This window comes from Thermobia domestica, chromosome 14, assembly GCF_964235325.1.
Source record: "Thermobia domestica chromosome 14, izTheDome1.hap1.1, whole genome shotgun sequence".
In the NCBI taxonomy this organism is placed as follows: Eukaryota; Metazoa; Arthropoda; class Insecta; order Zygentoma; family Lepismatidae; genus Thermobia; species Thermobia domestica.
In genome coordinates this window covers 120,085,077-120,105,497 of record NC_137467.1, presented here as the reverse complement: position 1 = coordinate 120,105,497, position 20,421 = coordinate 120,085,077, and the positions used below count along the sequence as shown (strand labels likewise).

At 38.5% G+C, this 20,421-nt stretch overlaps 1 protein-coding gene across 4 annotated transcripts in view; it reads left to right on the top strand.

Moving 5' to 3' along the window:
• Positions 1 to 20,421, top strand: part of LOC145670295 (uncharacterized) — a 244,463-nt gene that overhangs the window by 176,235 nt on the left and 47,807 nt on the right. For all 4 annotated transcript variants that reach the window (XM_081738762.1, XM_081738760.1, XM_081738759.1 and 1 more), the window contains 4 exons: positions 4,612 to 4,749; positions 11,493 to 11,676; positions 16,247 to 16,473; positions 18,635 to 18,849. In XM_081738762.1, coding sequence (XP_081594888.1) covers positions 4,612 to 4,749; positions 11,493 to 11,676; positions 16,247 to 16,473; positions 18,635 to 18,849 — 764 coding nt within the window. The remainder of the gene's footprint in view (positions 1 to 4,611; positions 4,750 to 11,492; positions 11,677 to 16,246; positions 16,474 to 18,634; positions 18,850 to 20,421) is intronic.

The window sequence follows — 20,421 nt, the reverse complement described above, 5'->3', positions numbered from 1 at the left end:
CGGTATAGCAACTCGGAAACTAAAAAAAAGTTTTTTTCGATCCACCCTACTAAATATATAAAATCACTAGATCATGACATACTTTAGTATTAGTTGTTGATATGGATTACCAGGTAAATGGAAATTATACTGGTTTTCGTACTTTCAGCTGCAGACAAAGGTGTGGACACAATCCGAGTAGACATTGTCCACCAGTCTACATTGTCTTTCCGTCATCAATTCAATGTTAGTTTGGTACTAAGCTGCAGATTTTGATTGTAGTAGCTTACTCACCCTTTGTCGCATTTCCTCGATATTGTACCTACGACGTTGCAGGCAGTGAAAATAACTATAACTTCCGAACCTTTTGACAGGGCGAAATCCGGACTATGTGCAGAATAAAACGTCTATGCCTCCAAATCGTGAGTTCTCTCTCGAGAGTTTTTTTTTTTTTTTTTTTTTTTTCTCGACGTGTGCAGTGTTGTAGATTTGCAGGTTTCTTTTTTCTTTTCTTTTTTTTTTTCTTCTTTCTTCATCAAGCCAGATACTTTTCACACAATTTCGGACGTCATTAATAAGATCCACGGTTCAGCGTATTCGTAACTACAATATACACATAAGTAGGGAATAATTCACTGTACGTATTCATTACAGTTCCACCAGAAGCACAGGCAACAAGAGGAAGTCCCCTGAAGTCAAACAAAGAAAAATCTGGTTTGCCTTCGATTCCTCTTCTTTGAATGACGTGTGAGATCCCGTACGACGGTTGGAGCCATTGTTTCTTCGCATTAGGTGTTCTCGTTCCCAGTCGCCAGAACTCACGTAATACAAGGTGTCGATAAAATCTGGGTACATGGGTAAAAACACATTTTAGTCAGTTTAATGTTAATGAATAATATTTTCAACATTTCTGTGCTGCTCAATGCATAATTTGATTCTCTTTGCAAGATTAAGGTGAACTTGATGGAATAGGTCTGAATTGCCGTCGATTTCAGCACACTGACGGTAATGTCTTGTTAGATGGTTTAAATTTCTAATCTTCATCAAGTAAACTTTTCTCTTTGAGCTTTCCCCAGAAAAAGAAATCAAGGAGAGAAATGTCTGATGAATGTGGGGACCTTCTCTTCTCTTCTCTTCTCCCAATCTAGTGAGGAAAGTTGTCATTCAACCAATCTCTTAACAGCTGCAGCAAAATGGGCAAGGACCCCATCCTGCTGAAACCAGTCTGGAAGTCCCTCACCCAGACGCTCGCATCAATTTGTCTCTCAGCATGTTCAGATAAGTCTCAGCAAGACAGCTTCTTTCGTTTCGTCTGAAGTCTTTGGTCGTCCGGTACGGGGTTTGTCCAACACACTGTCTGTTTCTTTAAACTTGGTGATTAATATCCCGACGACAGTAAAACAAATAGGTTGACTATAAGGGTGTCGAAGGTTAAATCCTTCCGCAATTTTGCGATATGATCATCCGTCTTGTCCACTTAATGATAGAACGTACAACGTCCTTCCGGCAGGATGTAACATCCTAGAAGCCCTACCATGTTTATAAATTAGAGTACTTCGTGTACTTCAGCAGGACAGAAAGTTCTCCTGATGGAAAGAGCATGAACTCTAGTGTTAGCGCAGAAGAAATCATGTTGGTACGACTGGCAGGACGGCGGCTCTGTACAAAAGTCTTCCGAAAGAGCTTTTCGGAAAGACGTAGGCTTGTACGTTCTATCATTGAGTACCAACTCGACTCGTTCTTCTTTAGACAGAGCCATCATTCAATCTGGAAAAACACAAAAACAAATTGTTAGAATTCCCTATGCACCCAGACTGTATGGATACACTGAATAGATTGTAACAATTTCAGAAATTATCTATTCTGTGTTCTACTTGTTCACCTGTGATTTGATGGTAAAGCTCTTGGGGTTGTCTTCTCATTAAGTCACGTCTGAGGACGTGCTGAGCCACAATGATTTGAGAGGACCTTATCTGCGGTGGTAAATACCGTGTGAATGTTCCATGTTGCTATCGCACGTTCTGAATAAGAGACTCTTGAATCAGCACACGTGAACAAATGAATTTTATTATATTTACTAGTTTTGTACCTTAAACTTCAAATTTATCGGGGTTCCGCAGCCAGTGGCTATGTGGCTTTTCAAACGTTTTTAAGAGTCTACCCATACTTACGCATAGTATAAAAAAGACCCATAGGCATTTTAGTTTTTTCACTAACCGTAAGTATGGGAAATCGTATAGAACAACTGTCTCCATGCGTCTGTCGGCAGGTCAGAGTACTTCGGCTGGGACGGTAAAATATAGCGAGAAGTTTTTTCTAATATGGATTCATCTCCATTATCCCTCAGTTGCAGCCGAAAGTGGTAAAAGTTTGTCACTTCCGGTTTCGGTATTAATCCCTATACATGGAAAACGGTAACAGCGAGAAAGTTCTGATATTGATTCAGGCCTCAGGAGTAGGTTCCATCTCCGCCCTTATCCGTTTATTGACCCTCGTAGAGAGAGTAATAGATAGCGAGAAGCGACTTTTTGATACGAATTAAATGTTCCAAGAACAGGTTTCGTATCAGACTTTATCCCTTTGTTGAAAACGAAACCTACTACCACTTCCGGCTATGCTATTGATTACCTCAGAGAGAAAATTAAGTAATAAGTAGAGTTGGTTTTGCCAACGACTAATCGTCCCAAGGTAGGTTGTTTCCGCCATTGTTCCTGAATTGAAATGGAAAGTGGTAGGGATCTGCGACATCCAGTTTCGATAGGGGATCCCAATAGGAAAAAAAAAAAAAAGTCAACATCTCAGTAACAGATGCCATCTCCACCTTTTACCATCTCTGGTCGATTATATGTGGCCCAATCAACAGTGTGGGGCCGCGGTGGCTCAGTGGTAGAGCGTTCACCTCTGGTGCTAGGGGTCTCGGGTTCAAACCCTGCTCCCGCCAAGTGAACTTTGTGGTGGACAAACACCGTGTGCGTGGGTTTTCTCGGGGTTCTCCCGTTTCCTCCCACTTTCTTCATTCCACCATTTCATTCATTACTCATTATCACCGTCTCCTTTAGCCTAACCGGCATAACCGTGGGACGTAAAACTCAAAATTTTATTTCATTTTCCAATCAACAGTGAATCGTGCATTCATCACAAATTGAGGCTGAAAACTATCCGCAAGGCCAGAATGCATACGTTAACACCACGGCATATCACGGAGCAAAAGAACAAGGGAAGAGGGTTGTGCGAGCGCACTTAGCAGGTAGCTGCTGGAAACTTGACTTGACAATGGACGAAGCATAGATCTACCTAAGTGACTGGAAACGTTTGGACTATCACCTACTTTTTACTACAGAGGAAACGTTGAGATTCGTATGGTTGAAGAAACTGTTGCTTATTTCCAAGACTATGTCCTATCTCCAGTTTACACAGACGAAGTACCAACAGTCTATAGCGACGATACCCCATATGGAACTGCGCTAGAACAAAAGTTCAAGTGACACGGCCAAAACCACTGGCCTTCTAAACGACGCTGGCAGCTGCGATTGGTATTCACGTTACTCTGTTCGAAAATATTCCTATTAAGAGTCTAGATGCTAGTCCCATGGAGTACTGTGCTTTCCGACTTCTCAAATAGCACCTTTATCACATTGTGTTTACATAGTAAATGACTTCTGGAAAGTCTGCAAGCAGAAGTGAGACAATATACTCCTGGTACAGCGATACCGATGGCTATCTTATCGAGTATGATCGGTGGTGACGGGCAGCGGCACAAATCTATCTGCAGCAATAGAGGGGACGGGTAAGACTATACTTTCAAAAAAAAAAAAAAAAAAAAGTTTAAAAACAAAGCTGTGGAGGATCAGGGGAGGAAAGTTGTCTTCAACGTTGGGAGGCGAGTAAATTTGATACTTATTCTGGGGAAACATTAATTTCATCTCCCTTTCCTTTGTGTGGCAGACACAAATCATCACGTTTCTCCTCAAAAGACACATTTCAAATCAGATTATTGGAGGGACAGTTCCTCCCAGTTCCAAGATTAGAGGGGATATGTCCCCCTCATCCCCCGGACTTACATCAGCGGTGACGGGGTAGGATATCGTAGGTAAGCAAAAGCTTTAATTTGTTCGGATGGAAACTGATCAGTCTGTGCATATCTTCACCAGATAAAACGACCTGTCCGCGGGAATAATGAGGTTAGATACATGACTAAGTCAGATATACTACAGATAAATTTATGGAAACCTATAATCTGTTAGTAGCTGCCGAAGGAGAATTATGTGCTTTCTATTCTCTGCAGTCGGACAGTTTTTTGTTGAACGAACAGAGGCCAACGGGTTTTTACTGTTTTAAAGATCCCCCCATATTTTATAATATGGCTTGACTGAATGAATAAATAAGAATAATTTGTGTAAAAACCTATTTACTTTGAATTGTTTTGTTGATTAGTAAAATCTATTATAGAAAATTATAAATATTTCATTGTAATAAAATCTTGGGATAAAACAATTAGGAAGTGACGGAACGAAGAAATATGATAGAATATTTGTAGATATTTTAATGTTAAAAATATAATTGAATAGTTGTAGAAATAGTACTGTTAGAAATGATTGGATATTTGTTTATAAACTTCTCCAATTTGTGCAGGTGCAGGTGGTGGAGTACCACAAATTCCTCTAGAATTACTGACAAGTTTAATGCCAACAGCAGTGGCACCAGCGTCGGGCTTTAGCTATAAAATTCAAGATATGGAACAGAAGAAAAATCAGGATCCAAATCTTACAGGTAAAGTTAGCAAATGATCTGTCGGTTTTTAGCTTTTCTAGGTTCTAAGGATTTGTTTAAATTATAGCTTCTACAAAGCGAAGAGCATTTTTAATAATGAAATCCTTTATGTGATATTTGATTGCAATATTTACTGCTACGATAGATTTCCACAGGAGTTACTCTGCTATGAGTCGGTGGCTTTCCTTTTGAATCACAAACTATAGTCCTAAAGGAATTAGGTGATTTAATCCATTTCTATTCTGTCTGTCTCGTATTGGCAAAGCCAATTTTGTGTTTGGCGGATTATTTTTGGTAGTATAAGCAAGGGTCATGTTCCTAAAAACGAAAAACAGAGCTTACAGGGTGGCGACAAATTTGCAAAACCAGGAAAGGTCAGGGAATTTTAGAGAACCTGCAATAGTGAGGGAATTACGCTATGAGTAAGGGAATTCAGGTTTACTAAGAATCTGTCTATTAAAATGCTACAATAGCAGTAAAAACTCCTCAGCTCCAACCTGTAACTTTTGATTTCAAACCTTTGATTTACGGTTATTTGTGATTTCACGTTTAAAAAGGACAAATATTTTAAAGTATATGTACTTTAAATAAATTATTTAAATATATATTTTTTCACAAAGTCTGTTTTTATTAAACTATTTTTCAAAGTCTTTGTATTTTAATAAGTCTTCTCGAAAATCAAAGCAAATGAATTTTGCTGCCATCTTGAGAGTTCTTGTAAAGTGTATGTTTGTGGACGTTTATATGTTTGTGGCCAATCCTTTCGACAATGAAATCTCGGAAACTACTGACTCTAGAAAGATGACGTTTTCACTGATCGATTGCAAATTTTGCGTAGATTGTCCAGTTCTAATTGAATATTTAAAAAACGCGGCCATTATTTCTTTATTACATTTTTACAGGTACACTGGAAGTGTTGAAATTTAAAAAAGAAACTAAAACAACATATCCTACGCATTATACATTCCATCACCACATAATTGTATATGGGAGTTGCATATCTCTCAGGCGTTTGTTTCATGGCAAAATGATGATAAAAAGCGAAGGATAACCATTTCTCCTGTCTAAGTTGAATCTTTATTATTTGGAGTGTTTTGCCCAATTAACACCATATATTACTGACATAATTAATTGTGTGTAATGTATTTGCTTATTACATACTGCATGCAAGGAGAAAGAAAACACTGATCATACATGAATTACAAACTCCAACCGGAAGTAGGCTCAAATCTTGCAAACGGTGCAAGATATTGAAAAAGTAATCGAAAAAATCTCCCCTATACGGTATCTCTTGTCGATTTTTATCAAAGATGTCTTTCACTTGTGTCTGTTAAGAGACATGTACAGATGTTGTGAGGAATGACCAGGAGATTCATGCTCATATGTGAATGATGCTCTGTGTAGAGAGCGCAGGTTCAACTAGTCTATATATTAATATGCTAGGTCTCCAAAGAAAAATTGTTTGTCTCCAATCCTTTCGACAATGAGATCTAGGAAACCACAAATGCTAGAAATGTGCCGTTTTCGTTGATCGATTCCAAATTTTGTGTAGATTGTCCAGTTCTAATTGAATATTTAAAAAACGTGACCGTTATTTCTTTATTACATTTTTTAAGGGTACACTGGAAATGTTGAAAGTTTAAAAAGTAAAACCTCATATCCTATGAGCTATACGTTCCAACACAACATTGTTATATACAGGGGTTGTATATCTCTCAGGCGTTTCTTTCATGTCCAAATGATAATGAGAAACAAAAGATAACTAATTCTCCAGGCTAAGATGAATCTTTATTGTTTGGAGTGTTTTGCCCAGTGAACAGCATACTATATATTACTGACATAATTAATTGTGTGTAATGTATTTGCTTATTACATACTGCATGCAAGAAGAAAGAAAACACTGATCATACATGAATTAAAAACCAACCGAAGTAGGCTCAGTCTTACAAATGGTGCGAGATATTGAAAAAATCTCCTGTTTATGATACCCCTTGCCAATTTTAACAAGGCGTCTTTCACTTGTGTCTGTAAAGAGACATGTACAGAACTTGTGAGGAATGGTAAGGAGATTCATGCGATATGTGAATGATGCGCTGTGCAGAGAGCGTAGGTTCTGCTAGTGAGATTTTTAAAATATTTGAAATGAAAAATATGAGTATTTCAGATATGGTTAGGCACTGGTTTTTTAGTTGGCTTACCTGTGTTTTCTGCTAATGATGTGTAACAAACTTAGGTTCTGTAGTTGTGCGCATATATTTTGTTTTCACTTATGCAGTATGTATGTTATATTTGTGAATCATCCATAAAATGCAGTTGGATCAACAATCCAATGAAAAATTGTTTCGTTCCCACTTCGATTTTATTGGAGTTTTTATTCGTCAATTAAGTGAGGGTAACTTATCACAAATCAAAGGATTGGAGCTGCGGTGGCTCAGTGGTAGAGCGTTCACCTCTGGTGCTTGGGGTCCCGGGTTCGATCCCAGCCCCAACAAGTGAACTTTGTGGTGGGCGAACACCGTGTGCGTGGGTTTCCTCGGGTTCTCCCGTTTCCTCCCACTTTCTTATTCCACCATTTCATTCATTACTCATCATCACTGTCTCCTTTAGCCAAACCGACATATCTGTGGGACGTAAAACTCAGAGATTTCATTTCATTTCAAATGAAAGGATTTTGGTATACGGTTACTCGTATTGGAGCTTCTGTGTTTTGATTATAACTAACTCACTCACTCTATGGCTTATGGAAACCGAAGGTTCAATGCCACGTTCAGAAAAGCTCTCCACTGACTTCTATCCTTAGCCAATTAGATCCAGCTTCTACTCTTTATTCCTGTTTCTGCGAGATCCATCTTAACATTGTCCTTCCATCTGCGCCTAGGTCATCATAATGTTCGTTTTCCTATTGGTCTTCTAATTTAAGATTTTGAAAGCGTTCCTATTTTCTTCCATCCTGGCTACATGATCTGCTCACCTGTCTCTCCTAGACTTGATGACCCTAACAATGTTGGGTAAACCGTATAAATTATGTAGTTCCTCGTTATGAAGTTTCTGCCATTCCAGTTTCTCTTGGATCCGAATATTCGTCTTAGGATCTTGTTCTCAAATACTTTCAATCTCTTCCTTCCGAGTAAGCGACCATGTTTCGCAACCATACAGAACAACAGGCATGATTATCGTTTTATATACAGGGTGAGTCAAAAGTCCTTGGACCTGCATAAGTTTGAAAATCGACGGGAAAAGTAAAAAGTGATGATGGGAACAGAGGTTTGATGAGGGGCCGCTACTTTTGGAGTGTATGTCATTCATGGCCGCCATCTTGAAATCCGCCATTTTGGATTCAAGTCATTTTTTAAAAAATGGGAAGTGGGGTGTATGAAGCATCAATTAACACTAGCTTGAGCTCAGGAATTTAGTGGTGTATTTTTTTTTTCTATCTTGTACAGTTTAGAAGTTATTAATGTTAAATGGTGGTAAATTACCTTGATACAGAATGCTACAACACATGTTCTACGTGTTGTCCATCCCGTGCAATGCACAACTGTAGTCGCCGCAACCATTCTGACTGCACACGGAGGAGAATGTCGCCTGAAATTTGCTCACAGGCTTGTTGGATGCGTTCCTCCTGGTGTCTCAAATCACGGATTGTCTCAGCATACACTAGCTGCTTAAGATATCCCCATAGATAAAAATCAAGGGGCGTTAAGTCAGGGGATCTGGACGACCACTCCACGGGACCACGGCGACCAATCCACTTCCCTGGCAGTTGTTCATCCAACCATTCACGGACACCAAGTCCAAAGTGTGGAGGAGCTCCATCGTGCTGAAAATAAGATGGGAAAATGCCTTCCGCGTTCAGTGCGGCAGGGAACACAAGATTCTGCAGCAGCATCAGATACTGTGGTGCAGTTAAGGTGTTGTAAATGAAAAATGGCCCAATGATGCGGTTGTCCCATATGTCACACCACACAATCACCTTCGCTGGACTATGTTCTCGACTCGGGTCAACCCAGTTCGGATTTGCGTCACACAAGTATCGACAATTATGTCGATTAACCTCCCCGTTCAAAGTGAAATACGCCTTGTCGCTGAACAGTATGCCCTTGGCAAACGCAGGACCCAGTTCGTGTTGTTCAGTAGCCTACATGCAGAACTCCAACCGGCGATCAGGGTCATCCTCGTTCAGTTTGTTGCATGTGCAGCTTGTAAGGATGCCACTGATTGGCGTGCAATATCCGGACAACGAAGGATTGGCTTATTGCACATGCTAGGGACACACGACGGGTACTTGTTTAGGACTTTCACAAACGACGCAAAAACCACCGTTGCACTTTCCTCATTGGTGGCAGTCTTTGGTTGCCCAGTACCTGCCCTATCTTGAACAGAGCCCGTCTCCCGGAATTTGCTGATCACGTGAGCCACCGTGCTGTGCGATACCGGTTTTCTGTCTGGGTGCCGTCTGTTGTAGTCAGCTGCTATTGTTCGGTAGCTGCGTTCCCCTGATATAAGGATGATTTCGATCTTCTGTTCACATGTCAGACCCATTTTAGATCACCTGGAACAGAGAGAGAACTGGGTCAGTATCAAGGTAATTTCCCACATTTGAACATTAATAACTTCTAAACTGTACAAGATAGAAAAAAAAATTACACCACTAAATTCCTGAGCTCAAGCTAGTGTTATTTGATGTGTCATACACCCCCCTTCCCATTTAAAAAATTGACGAATTCAAAATGGCGGATTTCAAGATGGCGGCCATGAATGACATACACTCCAAAAGTTGCGGCCCCTCATCAAAAATCTGTTCCCATCATCACTTTTTACTTTTCCCGTCAATTTTCAAACTTATGCAGGTGTCCAAGGACTTTTGACTCGTCCTGTATTTTAAGCTGTGTTTTGATTATAATGTATTTTAACTCACAAAGAAGTTTATTCCGGAAATGCTTATGAGTTTACGAAAATAGTTGATAAATTTGCACAGCAGTGTATGCAATGAGTCAATACTCAGTGGGTAATCAAACTAATTTCGTCGGACTTTGGATCTTCAAATATGGATATATGTATGTGCACCAAAATGTACTTCATACTTCGCGCTTATAATGCAATATTTATTGTTGGACTTGTAAGCTTTATTTAATATTTTCCATCAATAATTATACATTCGTAATGATGTCATGATCTGTCTCATTAAGTACCCCAGCGCATAGTTCTTCGGAAGTAATATAGCCAATGGTCCTCAAGTTGGTGGTTGGGAGCCTCATCACCCTTTTGGTAAAACCCATGTTCCGAATGATCGCCTAGATCACTAATCTTCCGCAGAGGAATGATGTTATTGTTCCATATGGTGCCGCAGATGAAACAGGGCTTGATTTTTATGTTGTGACTTGGTGAAGATCATGGACTCAGATTGGTTTATTGGCCGGATATCCATTTTTTTTAAAAAATTATTTTAACCTAATTGTGTTTACATTGATGTGATTTTGGTTGTACTGGGGTGTTGTGACGGCAGAATGAAGCTTGTTTGGACTTGAAAAATCTTTTGCTTGCTGCAACATTTGCCGGAATCTCTTTTCGCTGAGTGACATAGGACGGCAAGCGGTAGCAAGTCACACGAAAGGTAAAAAGCATATGCAAATGGCCACTCCCATTTCAGTATTAGGAAAAGATGCATTTATAAATCAAGAAAACATGCCAGTACCTTGTTACTTGCAATGTCATCCTATTTGTACTTCATCTGTACAGAACTTTAAAGATTTCTGGTGATGTTGCGTGCTCAAATTTGGTTTCTACGATGCAAGTGGATACGAATTCTGGGACGAAACCAAGTAATTTAGATGAATTCTTAGTAAAAGATAGCATTATAAAACACAGCATATAAAATATGTCATTATAAAACCAGAATGACTGTGGTGTATTTAAAGTGTAATGACATCAATGCGTATCGCTGCTGAAGGTGTGAAAACATCACTTATATTCTCAGACAGTAAGATTGCTGGAATATCTTTAACGTGACAAAATAGCATATACTTTAATTTATCGGTTATCATCATATTTTAGAAGCGAACTAATTCAGTTGCTGAAGAAGACGTTAATGTGTAGTTGTAAAGAACCGTAAAAGGGAAGTATTCACGCGTTATTTGACACAGGCATTTTTAAGGAATTCTACAGCTTTCGACCTTTTAATCGCTTTCAAAGAGACACCTTCAGCCTTGAACTTTAAAAAAAAAAAAAAAAAAAAAAAAAAAAAAAAAAAAAAAAAAAAAAAGTTCTAATTTTAATGGGTGGATTACTTTCTGCATATATTCCAGTCAAATATTAAGACGTACCCAAATGAATCTGTAATACTTGATAGAAGACTGTGGGTTATTTATTTTGCATGAAGAATTTAAGGCTACAGTTAACGAATAGAGAATAGTTGAATTTCTAAGAGCTCTGCATAACGTATTTAAAGATGTTCCTAATAACCTTTTGGGGAAGAAATGTGTTCAATGGAAGTCTCCTTTCTTTCGGAAATCAGATCAGTATGTAATATTCTTTAGAAAAATGTTTAGAAGTCCTTTCATAAGAAGCACCTAGGAATTAAGAATAGCAACCCAGGGAAATTTCATTTCATTCGTTCAAGAGAGTTTCGAAGACATAATGATCAGTTCGTTTGTGGTATGCATTTCTCTCTAGGTATAGATTAACTTTATTATGTATTATTTATTGGTATTTTACTTATTTCTGTATGTATCTATTTTTTGCAGGACGAGATTTCTCTAATATTAAAAAAGGAGGGCCAGTTCTACCTTCAAATATTAATGTAGGTGAATTGTTCCAGAGGCTAGTAGCTACTGGTATTTTACCCTCTAATACAGCTACAGACACTAAAAAGGAGGACGAGACAAAGCAAATTAAAACTGTAGATTTTACACCAGAAAGTCTCAAAGTGTAAGTATGCTAGTTTGACTGATCTATATTATTCTTAGCTGTTTTCCCCAACCTACCCTGAAAAGAAAGAAAAGAAATGAAAATATGTACGTAATTCGTTTAATTGGAGATATATTACAATTCTGTTCATTATCATTTTTTTAAAGTCATAATTTTTGTACGCTGAACAAACTGGTCAATAATATAATTCAACTTCCAAAATTATTTGACGAGTGGTGGGTAGAATACGAACATAGAAAACTCAGCTTCGTCGAATAGTAGTGTTAATCCACTATGTCATCAGTATCATTGTCTTCCTGCCTCAAGTTTCAAGGGTATCATTGACAAAGACTCCAATTTAGTTCGTTTACATGAAATTACAACACATATATAGGATCTTCGAGAAAGGATGGTGAGGTTTTGTAAGGACGTTATGTAGGAGTGATAACATTTGGTTGGTTGAATGATACATCGTATTGTTTAGCAACTCAAATAGTTTGCTGCCATGTCATAAACGGTTTACAGGAAAAGCAAGTACCGCCGCGATGCGGTCATTTTCCAAACCAGTGGAAAACTGAAATATGCACAGAGCATTGAATCACGAGGTTGGAATGATCACGGAATTGGCGTAATTTGATTCATCATTGAATTAAGAAGAAACTTTGCTTTGTATTGTTTTATATGCTTTGGGTGTTCGCTTTAGATATCAGCGGATAGGACAATAAGAACTTATTCCTTGGACCAACAAAAGAAGACTTAATCTCATACCATTGTTTTTTAAGTTTATCAAGAATTATGACCATCCATCTATCCGAATAGTGGATTCGATTGTGTTGCCATATGAGTTCTATAATGATATGAGGCTAGCATTCTGGTAGTGCATAGATATGAGGCTAGCATTCAGTCAGTAGTGAGAGTTCGCTCTCGTGGGTTAACTTCAAGATATATATATATACACTAAGTGATCAAAAGTATCCGGACACCTAACTGAAAATGACTTACAAGTTCGTGGCGCCCTCCATCGGTACTGCTGGAATTCAATATGGTGTTGGCCCACCCTTAGCTTTGATGACAGCTTCCACTGTCGCAGGCATACTTTCAATCAGGTGTTGGAAGGTTTCTTGGGGAATGGCAGCCCATTCTTCAGGGAGTGCTGAACTGAAGAGAGGTATCGATGTAGGTCGGTGAGGCCTGTCACGAAGTCGGCGTTCCGAAACATTCCAAAGGTGTTCTATAGGATTAAAGTCAGGACTCTTGTGCAGGCCAGTCCATTACAGGGATGTTATGGTCGTGTAACCACTCCACCACACGCCGTGCAGTATGAACAGGTGCTCGATCGTGTTGAAAGATGCAATCGCCATCCCCGAATTGGTCTTCAACCGTGGGAAGCAAAAAGGTGCTTAAAACATCAATGTAGGCCTGTGCTGTGAGAATATTACGCAAAACAATAAGTGGTGCAAGCCCTCTCCAAGAAAAACACGACCACACCATAACACCACCACCGAATTTTACTGTTGGCACTACACACGTTGACAGATGACGTTCACCGGGCATTCGCCATAACACACCCTGCCATCGGATCGCCACATTGTGTACCGTGATTCGTCACTTCACACAGTTTTTCCACTGTTCAATTGTCCAATGTTTACGCTCCTTACACCGTCGTTTGGCATTTACCTGCGTGATGTGTGGCTTATGAGCAGCCGCTTTACCATGAAATCCAAATTTTCTCACCTCACGCCTGACTGTCAGAGTACTTGGAGTGGATCCTGATGCAGTTTGGAATTCCTGTGAGATGGTCTGGATAGATGTCTGCCTATTACACTTTACGACCCTCTTCAACTGTCGGCGGTCTCTGTTAGTCAACAGACTAGGTCGGCCTGTACGCTTTTATGCTGTACGTGTCCCTTCACGTTTCCACTTCACTATCACATCAGACACAGTGGACCTAGGGATGTTTAGGAGTGTGGAAATCTCGCGTACAGACTTCTGACACAAGTGACACCCAATCACCTGACCACGTTCGAAGTCCGTGAGTTCCGCGGGACGCCCCATTCTGCTTTCTCACGATGTCTAATGACTACTGAGGTGGATGATAATGAGTATCTGACAGTAGGTAGCAGCACAATGCACCTAATATGAAAAACGTATGTTTTTTTTTGGCGGGGGGGAGGTGTCCGGATACTTTCGATCACATAGTGTATATACCAGTATTTGAAAAATGACATTGAGAGGTTCTAATAGACTAATGACTACACTGATGGAAAATTTGAGAACGTAGTGAAAGCGTATTAAAAGATGTCAACAGAGACATTGTGTGATCCAAGGGTCTATCTCACTCCCTTCCCCCTTCCCGTTTTGGGATGGGTATGAACCTCACCGTAGAGACCTTTCGTAGCTGTTATATTTGGTCCGGAGTACGTGGCTTTGCGGTGGTTCTTGCTGCCTGTGCAGTACTCAAAACGTTCAGATGGTAATGGGTTAAGCCCATCAAGCTCCACCGACCCTAGTCTGTACAGGTCCTTGGTTCACTAAGTGTTTTCCATTTATACCTTACTGGTCTAAGAAACTCCCGTATTGAGCTAGAAGTCCTATCACATATGCAGTGTTGGCATCCGAGCGCTCATTTGGGAAGCAGCCGAAGCTCTCATCCTCGGGTGGTCCTACGTAGCATAGTTGCTAGCATTCTCGCTTTTGATATAAGCAGTCCTGGGTTCAATTCGCAGTGAAGACATCCGATTGGAAAGTTAAAAAAGCCTTTTCATTCACACCAGGTGAATGCTACAGAAAGGTACCAGGCAGCTTCCTTTCTTCCTCATTCCTTTCTTTCTTCCCCACTTCCTCGGATAGTGTGATCGCTGAAGAACGTCATCCTTCATATGTGATAGCTAAAATGGCCATAGATGCCAAAAGCCTAGAAATATAATTTCGAATTCTTATTACTGAACAGTCTTGACTACGTCAAGTTTATATGTTGAGGTACTACAAACACATTAAGATACCTAACACCCTCCCGGACTCAATGGTACGTGTACGTCACCATTGGAATTAGACAAGCCTATTTTCCCGGCAAGGGCGACAGGGTCTCATCTCTTCCTGTAATTACGGCAGAGGTCACCGTATTTTACCGGTTCCTATGATTGATGTAGATCGTCTGTGGAAGACAGACCTTGCCATATGAGAAGCATTACCGTTCTCTGGTAAGTGCGGCAATCATTGCCTATCTTAATTCGTTCATCCTCCGTGTTGAACCACCGTACCACGTACACACCCGGACCCATTCTGGTCCATGTTAATGATCCCTTTAAGAGGCTTCTTGGTGCATCGCCTCTCCAAGTAGGGATCCCTCACTTATGTCCACCACTGTACAACATTACACTATAAAGAAGAGCAATGCCTTTGCACAGCGATGACTTACTTCTCCCAAGAATAGGTATGATAGGCTATCATACAATAATTAGCAATAATGTTCAGAAGGATTTTGACACTCCAGAACTAGGCACCTACCTGCTGTGGAGTCCCTTCCTCTTTCTCAGTACGGGCTTGGCGGGGTTTGTCAACAGGGACAGGTAACGAACAGGCGGCAATACTTCACAGTACTGTACAGAAGCAAGGTGACTGTTGCATATAGCATCAGGTGTGGGCGCACAAACGCTACTCAGTACAACAGTGTCAACGTAAAAACATACTGTCTATGCTGTACACTCCCCACGTATAGGATATGCTAACAGACTATTCTGGTGTGATCCGTTCCTCATCCGGGTTTACGTGGTAGATATCATAAGTCACGATTTTTTACTCCATTGTGAATGAGCAGGTGAATGTTCGATGAAAATCCGATGAGGCGCTAGAGCCATCGTATATATCAAGAGTGAAGGGCAGCAACGGCAGGTGTTCAGATCCTGTTTACGTAATAGTAATAACTATGACCTTCGATGTTATAGACGAACGCAAGACTAGTGTCGAACATTGTGGTCTCCTGGGAATCAGGCTACGTCCTACCATGTTGCACTTCTTTTTTCATGTTAGTAATATCTTCGGAAATAACTCGCCTAACCATCGCGCATGTTCTATGCAGGAAACAGTGCGTACTTCCATTATCTTCCATACTTTCTAAACCCCATTTAGGAATTGTGGGACATCATGAAAAGCCATATGCAGTCTTTCCAGAAAATCTCACTTACATTTCTCTATTGAAGGCCACCGTTCGGCCGGTCACACCAGCGGACAATCACCGATATATCATGACATCCTTGACACGTATGATCACTGCTATACGAAAGGCGAACTTGCACACTGTTATGTAGATGGTCAGTATTCATTGACTGGTACGTGTATATATATAAAAATAAAAGCTATCAGCTTTTTCTCTAAACACCACAAGATAGGGAGGGGAAGAACAGAAAAGTATCAGCGAAGGGTCCAATGTTGGAGAAAAAGGGTCCAATTGTTAGAAGGCAAATATTTGCATTATTCTTTACAGTCTTTAAGCCAGTTGTGTAGAATAGTTTGTTTGACTTCAAAGAAAAAAATATTCGAGATCCATTGTTATTTCCAAAAGTATTACAACTTATGCATTGTATTGTTACAGTCGTCAGCCTGGAATGGTTACTCTTCTGTACAGTGGAATTCAGTGTAGCTCCTGTGGTGTGAGGTTCCCACCAGAACAAACAATGAAATACAGCCAACATTTGGATTGGCATTTCCGGCAGAATCGTCGTGAGAAGGATAATGTGAAGAAGGCTCAAAGCAGAAAATGGTATTATGATGTATCAGACTGGATACAATTTGAAGAGATAGAAGATTTAGAAGATAGGGGTGAGTAGGTGTTCCCTAGGTATATTAATTCTAGGAATGCCGAGATGGGCTCCAAATGACCAGGACGTTGAGATTTTTTTTCTTTTATTGATTACTGCGCACACGCGTGTGCAATTCCTGTGTTGTTCACGGGCCTATTCAGAAGAAAATGTAACGATCGTAAATGTTTTGCTTATTTTGGAAGTTGAGATTTCGAAGCTAAGTTAGTTTTGATCTGGTCTTCGCTCTTCTAAGAATGAATTAAACCATGTTCTAGGAACATGAAATATATATATATATATATATATATATATATATATATATATATATATATATATCCAAAACACTAAATATTCATAATTTCGAAAAAATGAAGTACAAAAAAACCATCGAAACAAAATTCATTATGAAATGTGCTCAAATTCGTTAGTTGTCGACAAAATACAAAAAATGCTACTAATAAGCTCACACAACTAGTAAACGTTATAATAAAAAAAAAAAAGAAAGAAAGAAAGAAAAAGAAAAAATGCCCTACGATATGTAGTTCTTGATGAATCATTTATCTATGAAATATAAGGAAATCGGAGGGTGTTTTTTTTATAATGAAACTAAGATAGCATAACAGTAGGCAATGATTCATTTTTAATCTTCTGTAGATAAACATATTATACGGGCTATTAGTAAATTTTGTGAAAATTGAGAGTGAAAATGCTCAGCCCTTCAAATTCAAATAAATTGATAATCATTTATGGTGGTTTGATTACATATTATATAATAAATGGGGGAGACAGCACATTTTTGCAGGAAGGAATAAAATCTAACGAGTGAAACTGAATAGCTGGTTGAAGAATTGAAAGTTCGATTGCAGGTTGCCATGCCATACACTAATCTCTGTTACCGAATCACAGTTAGCGCACTGACACTGTAAACCGAAGACTAGGTTCGATTCTCGATCCAGTCGTACATTTTTAATTCCTTGAATTTCATATTGTCGTGTAATTGCATGATCGCTTCCCAAATTACAGTATTAACTTTGTTACGATATAAGTGATATCTTTATTACAAAATCAATATCCTAAATTTTCAAAAATGATGTTACGTATGTGACATCTATCAATAATTTTACAACCATTATCTGTTTCAAACTAATTTCCACGTTTGATTTCCATTCGCAACACTTTTAAACAGTTGATTGTTTGCTATAGATCGTTACTAACTTTTTTTTTAACATACTTTTATTCTGAATTCCTAGAAAATACTCGAGAGGAAAAAAAAAAAAGCAAGCAAGAAAGAAAGAGTTTTATATCATTATATCCTCTCTGTGTAATTAAGTATAATTTCTGTAGTATTTTGGCTGAAAATCTTCAACTTTGATGCGAAAGTAGAATGAGTTTTCTCGAGGGTGTGATGAGGTAAGATTGTTATATTCTTCTTGCATCCACGGTAGGTATGAGGGAAGACATTGATGAAATTTGTTAGTTAAAACAACACAAAATTAGTAGAAACTAATTAATTTATTGAAGCTTTTCCTAAGCCACCAACTACTATTGATTTAAATGTTTGCTGTTTGGGATACAAGCCTTCATCCGTGTGAAAGCTATTAATGAAATTCTGATTAATATGGATCAGTTGGTAAAATCTGGGTCTTTGATAAATTGGAATCTGCAGTACCCTTAAATCTTTTAACGCTTTAACTTCTTATACGTAATACAATTTTAGGCATTCGTTTCTTCATTTAAATAAACACATCATAATGTTTTATTAATATTAAATATCATTTTGTGCAACTGAACTGTATTCAGGTTTTTGACACTTCAGTCCCAGTGTAAACAGCTGCTGAAATTCAGTATTAGCCGCCACATTGCATAGATTATCTACAATGAATATACATGAAAGTAATAATAATAATAATAATAATAATAATAATACAGCATAAAAATGTAATCTTAATATGTACCTAGATTTTATGAACGCTTACTCAATCTATTCACGAAACGAGTGCGGATAATAATGACTTCCAAATGAAACGAAACGAAAATAAAATGTACTGTTAGCATCATCAGGCGCACCATGATGAAAAAAGATTGTATAATATATATGTAAAGTGCTTATATTGTCAAAAGATAGTAATAAATGTCACGTTGTTATTGCCGAAGAGTTTCACGTAATATTTATTTTCCAGCGCAAAGCTGGTTTGAAACGCAAGTAGTGGAGCATAAAGAAGATCGAGAGGAAATCCCGAGTGTACCTGCATCTGGCAAAGAAGACAACGTTTGTGTTGTATGTCATGAAGCGTTTGAACAATTCTACAACGAAGAAACTGAAGAGTGGCATTTACGAGAAGCTATACGGGTAGAAGACAAGACATATCATCCCATTTGTTACGAAGATTATAAGGTAAATATAAATAACTTCTATTACTTGACAGGGTAGCATTGCTGATTGTGGCTGGGACGCTAGTGTTGTTTCTACTGAGTTACTTTATGAGGGTAGGGGGGGGGGACAGGGTAGTGGAGAGTCTTACTGCTACAGTGTATCCAACGGTTTTTCAAACTTGCAGTTTAGTTGTTACAAGTGGTCAGATCTGTTTGCGTTTAATAAAGAAACCATAATAAATAGTTGTTATTGAATGTAGAAATGTTCATCATTTCTGCAGTAATAAAAACGCATTGTGGATAGCAATATGTGCATGGAAATTACAATGCAAGAACAACGTAGTACAATCGACAATTCAGTGAGCTTCTACCTGTATTAAGCAAACTGTATAACATTTTTTTTTTTTCGATTTCATTATAAAATAGGAGCAACGTGTATAAAACAGGAATGACGATGTTAGTAACTAACATATTAATTTAGGGTTGATAATTAGAAGAGCTTTCCAACTTGGATGCCGCTACATCCTAGAGTGTCGGTAGTAGCATTGAGTGTGCTGTGGTTTTGTATATATATATATATATATATATATATATATATATATATATATATAGGGTTGGCTGGTTTAAACCAGCTGTTTTTTTCAAAGAAACCAATTGGTTAAAACCAAACAAAAAAAGAACGAAAAATGATTTAAATCGTGTGAACTTCATTGTGACGTCTCCACATATGAAACCATCTGCATTACGTTTATGTACTTTTCACGTTTTAATCAAGGAGTCCCGTGTTCAATTTTCGGTCAAACCACAACCCATCTTTCAAGTGTAAACCAAGTAGCGATTCGAGGTGTCCCTTTAAGCGAAAGTCTTCTCCATGATAACCTTGGTATTTCATAAGGATGTTAAGCCTAAACATACGAAACGAAACCAAATTATATATTTCTACTTGTCTGAATGTCTGTTGTTTTATAAAGAAGCCGAGGTTGCTTAAATATATTGATAGAAATTGGCTAAATTTATCTACTGCCTACGCAGCATCCAATATCAGCTTGGATTTGATTTTGTTTTAATTTTATTGAATGATATCTACATACCAAATTTGTAATTTAATACCTCAGTTTTAGCGTAGTGATTATGATACGTTGACCTTAAAATTTTATATACAAATACATTTAAAGTAATAACAGGATTTTCCTAATGGCTAAGGCGGGAGTTTCCCGATTTATATATAATTGTATAATGTTTTTACTTGTGTAACTGTTTATCTTTTTGTCCTGAAATGATTCTTGACAATTATATTAACTAGACCTATGTAAAGATCAGTACAACGTATTTTTATCAGGAGTCCTTCGTGAGTGAGTCGGCACGATGTTAGTCCGATCTTTCGATGTTAGATCTCCCTAACAAAAATTTCTATTGGTGGGAGCCTGGTGTCGTATAAACTTGTGTGTACTAATAGGTGTCGCCATAAGGGAAATGTTGAAAAGCGTGGTTTGATTCCCGGTCGTAGGGCACAAAAAAATTTACGATCATTCATTTTCATTAGTCAACTTTCTCCTTCAGACTGAAAGGCATATCAGTGAGATATTAAATTAAA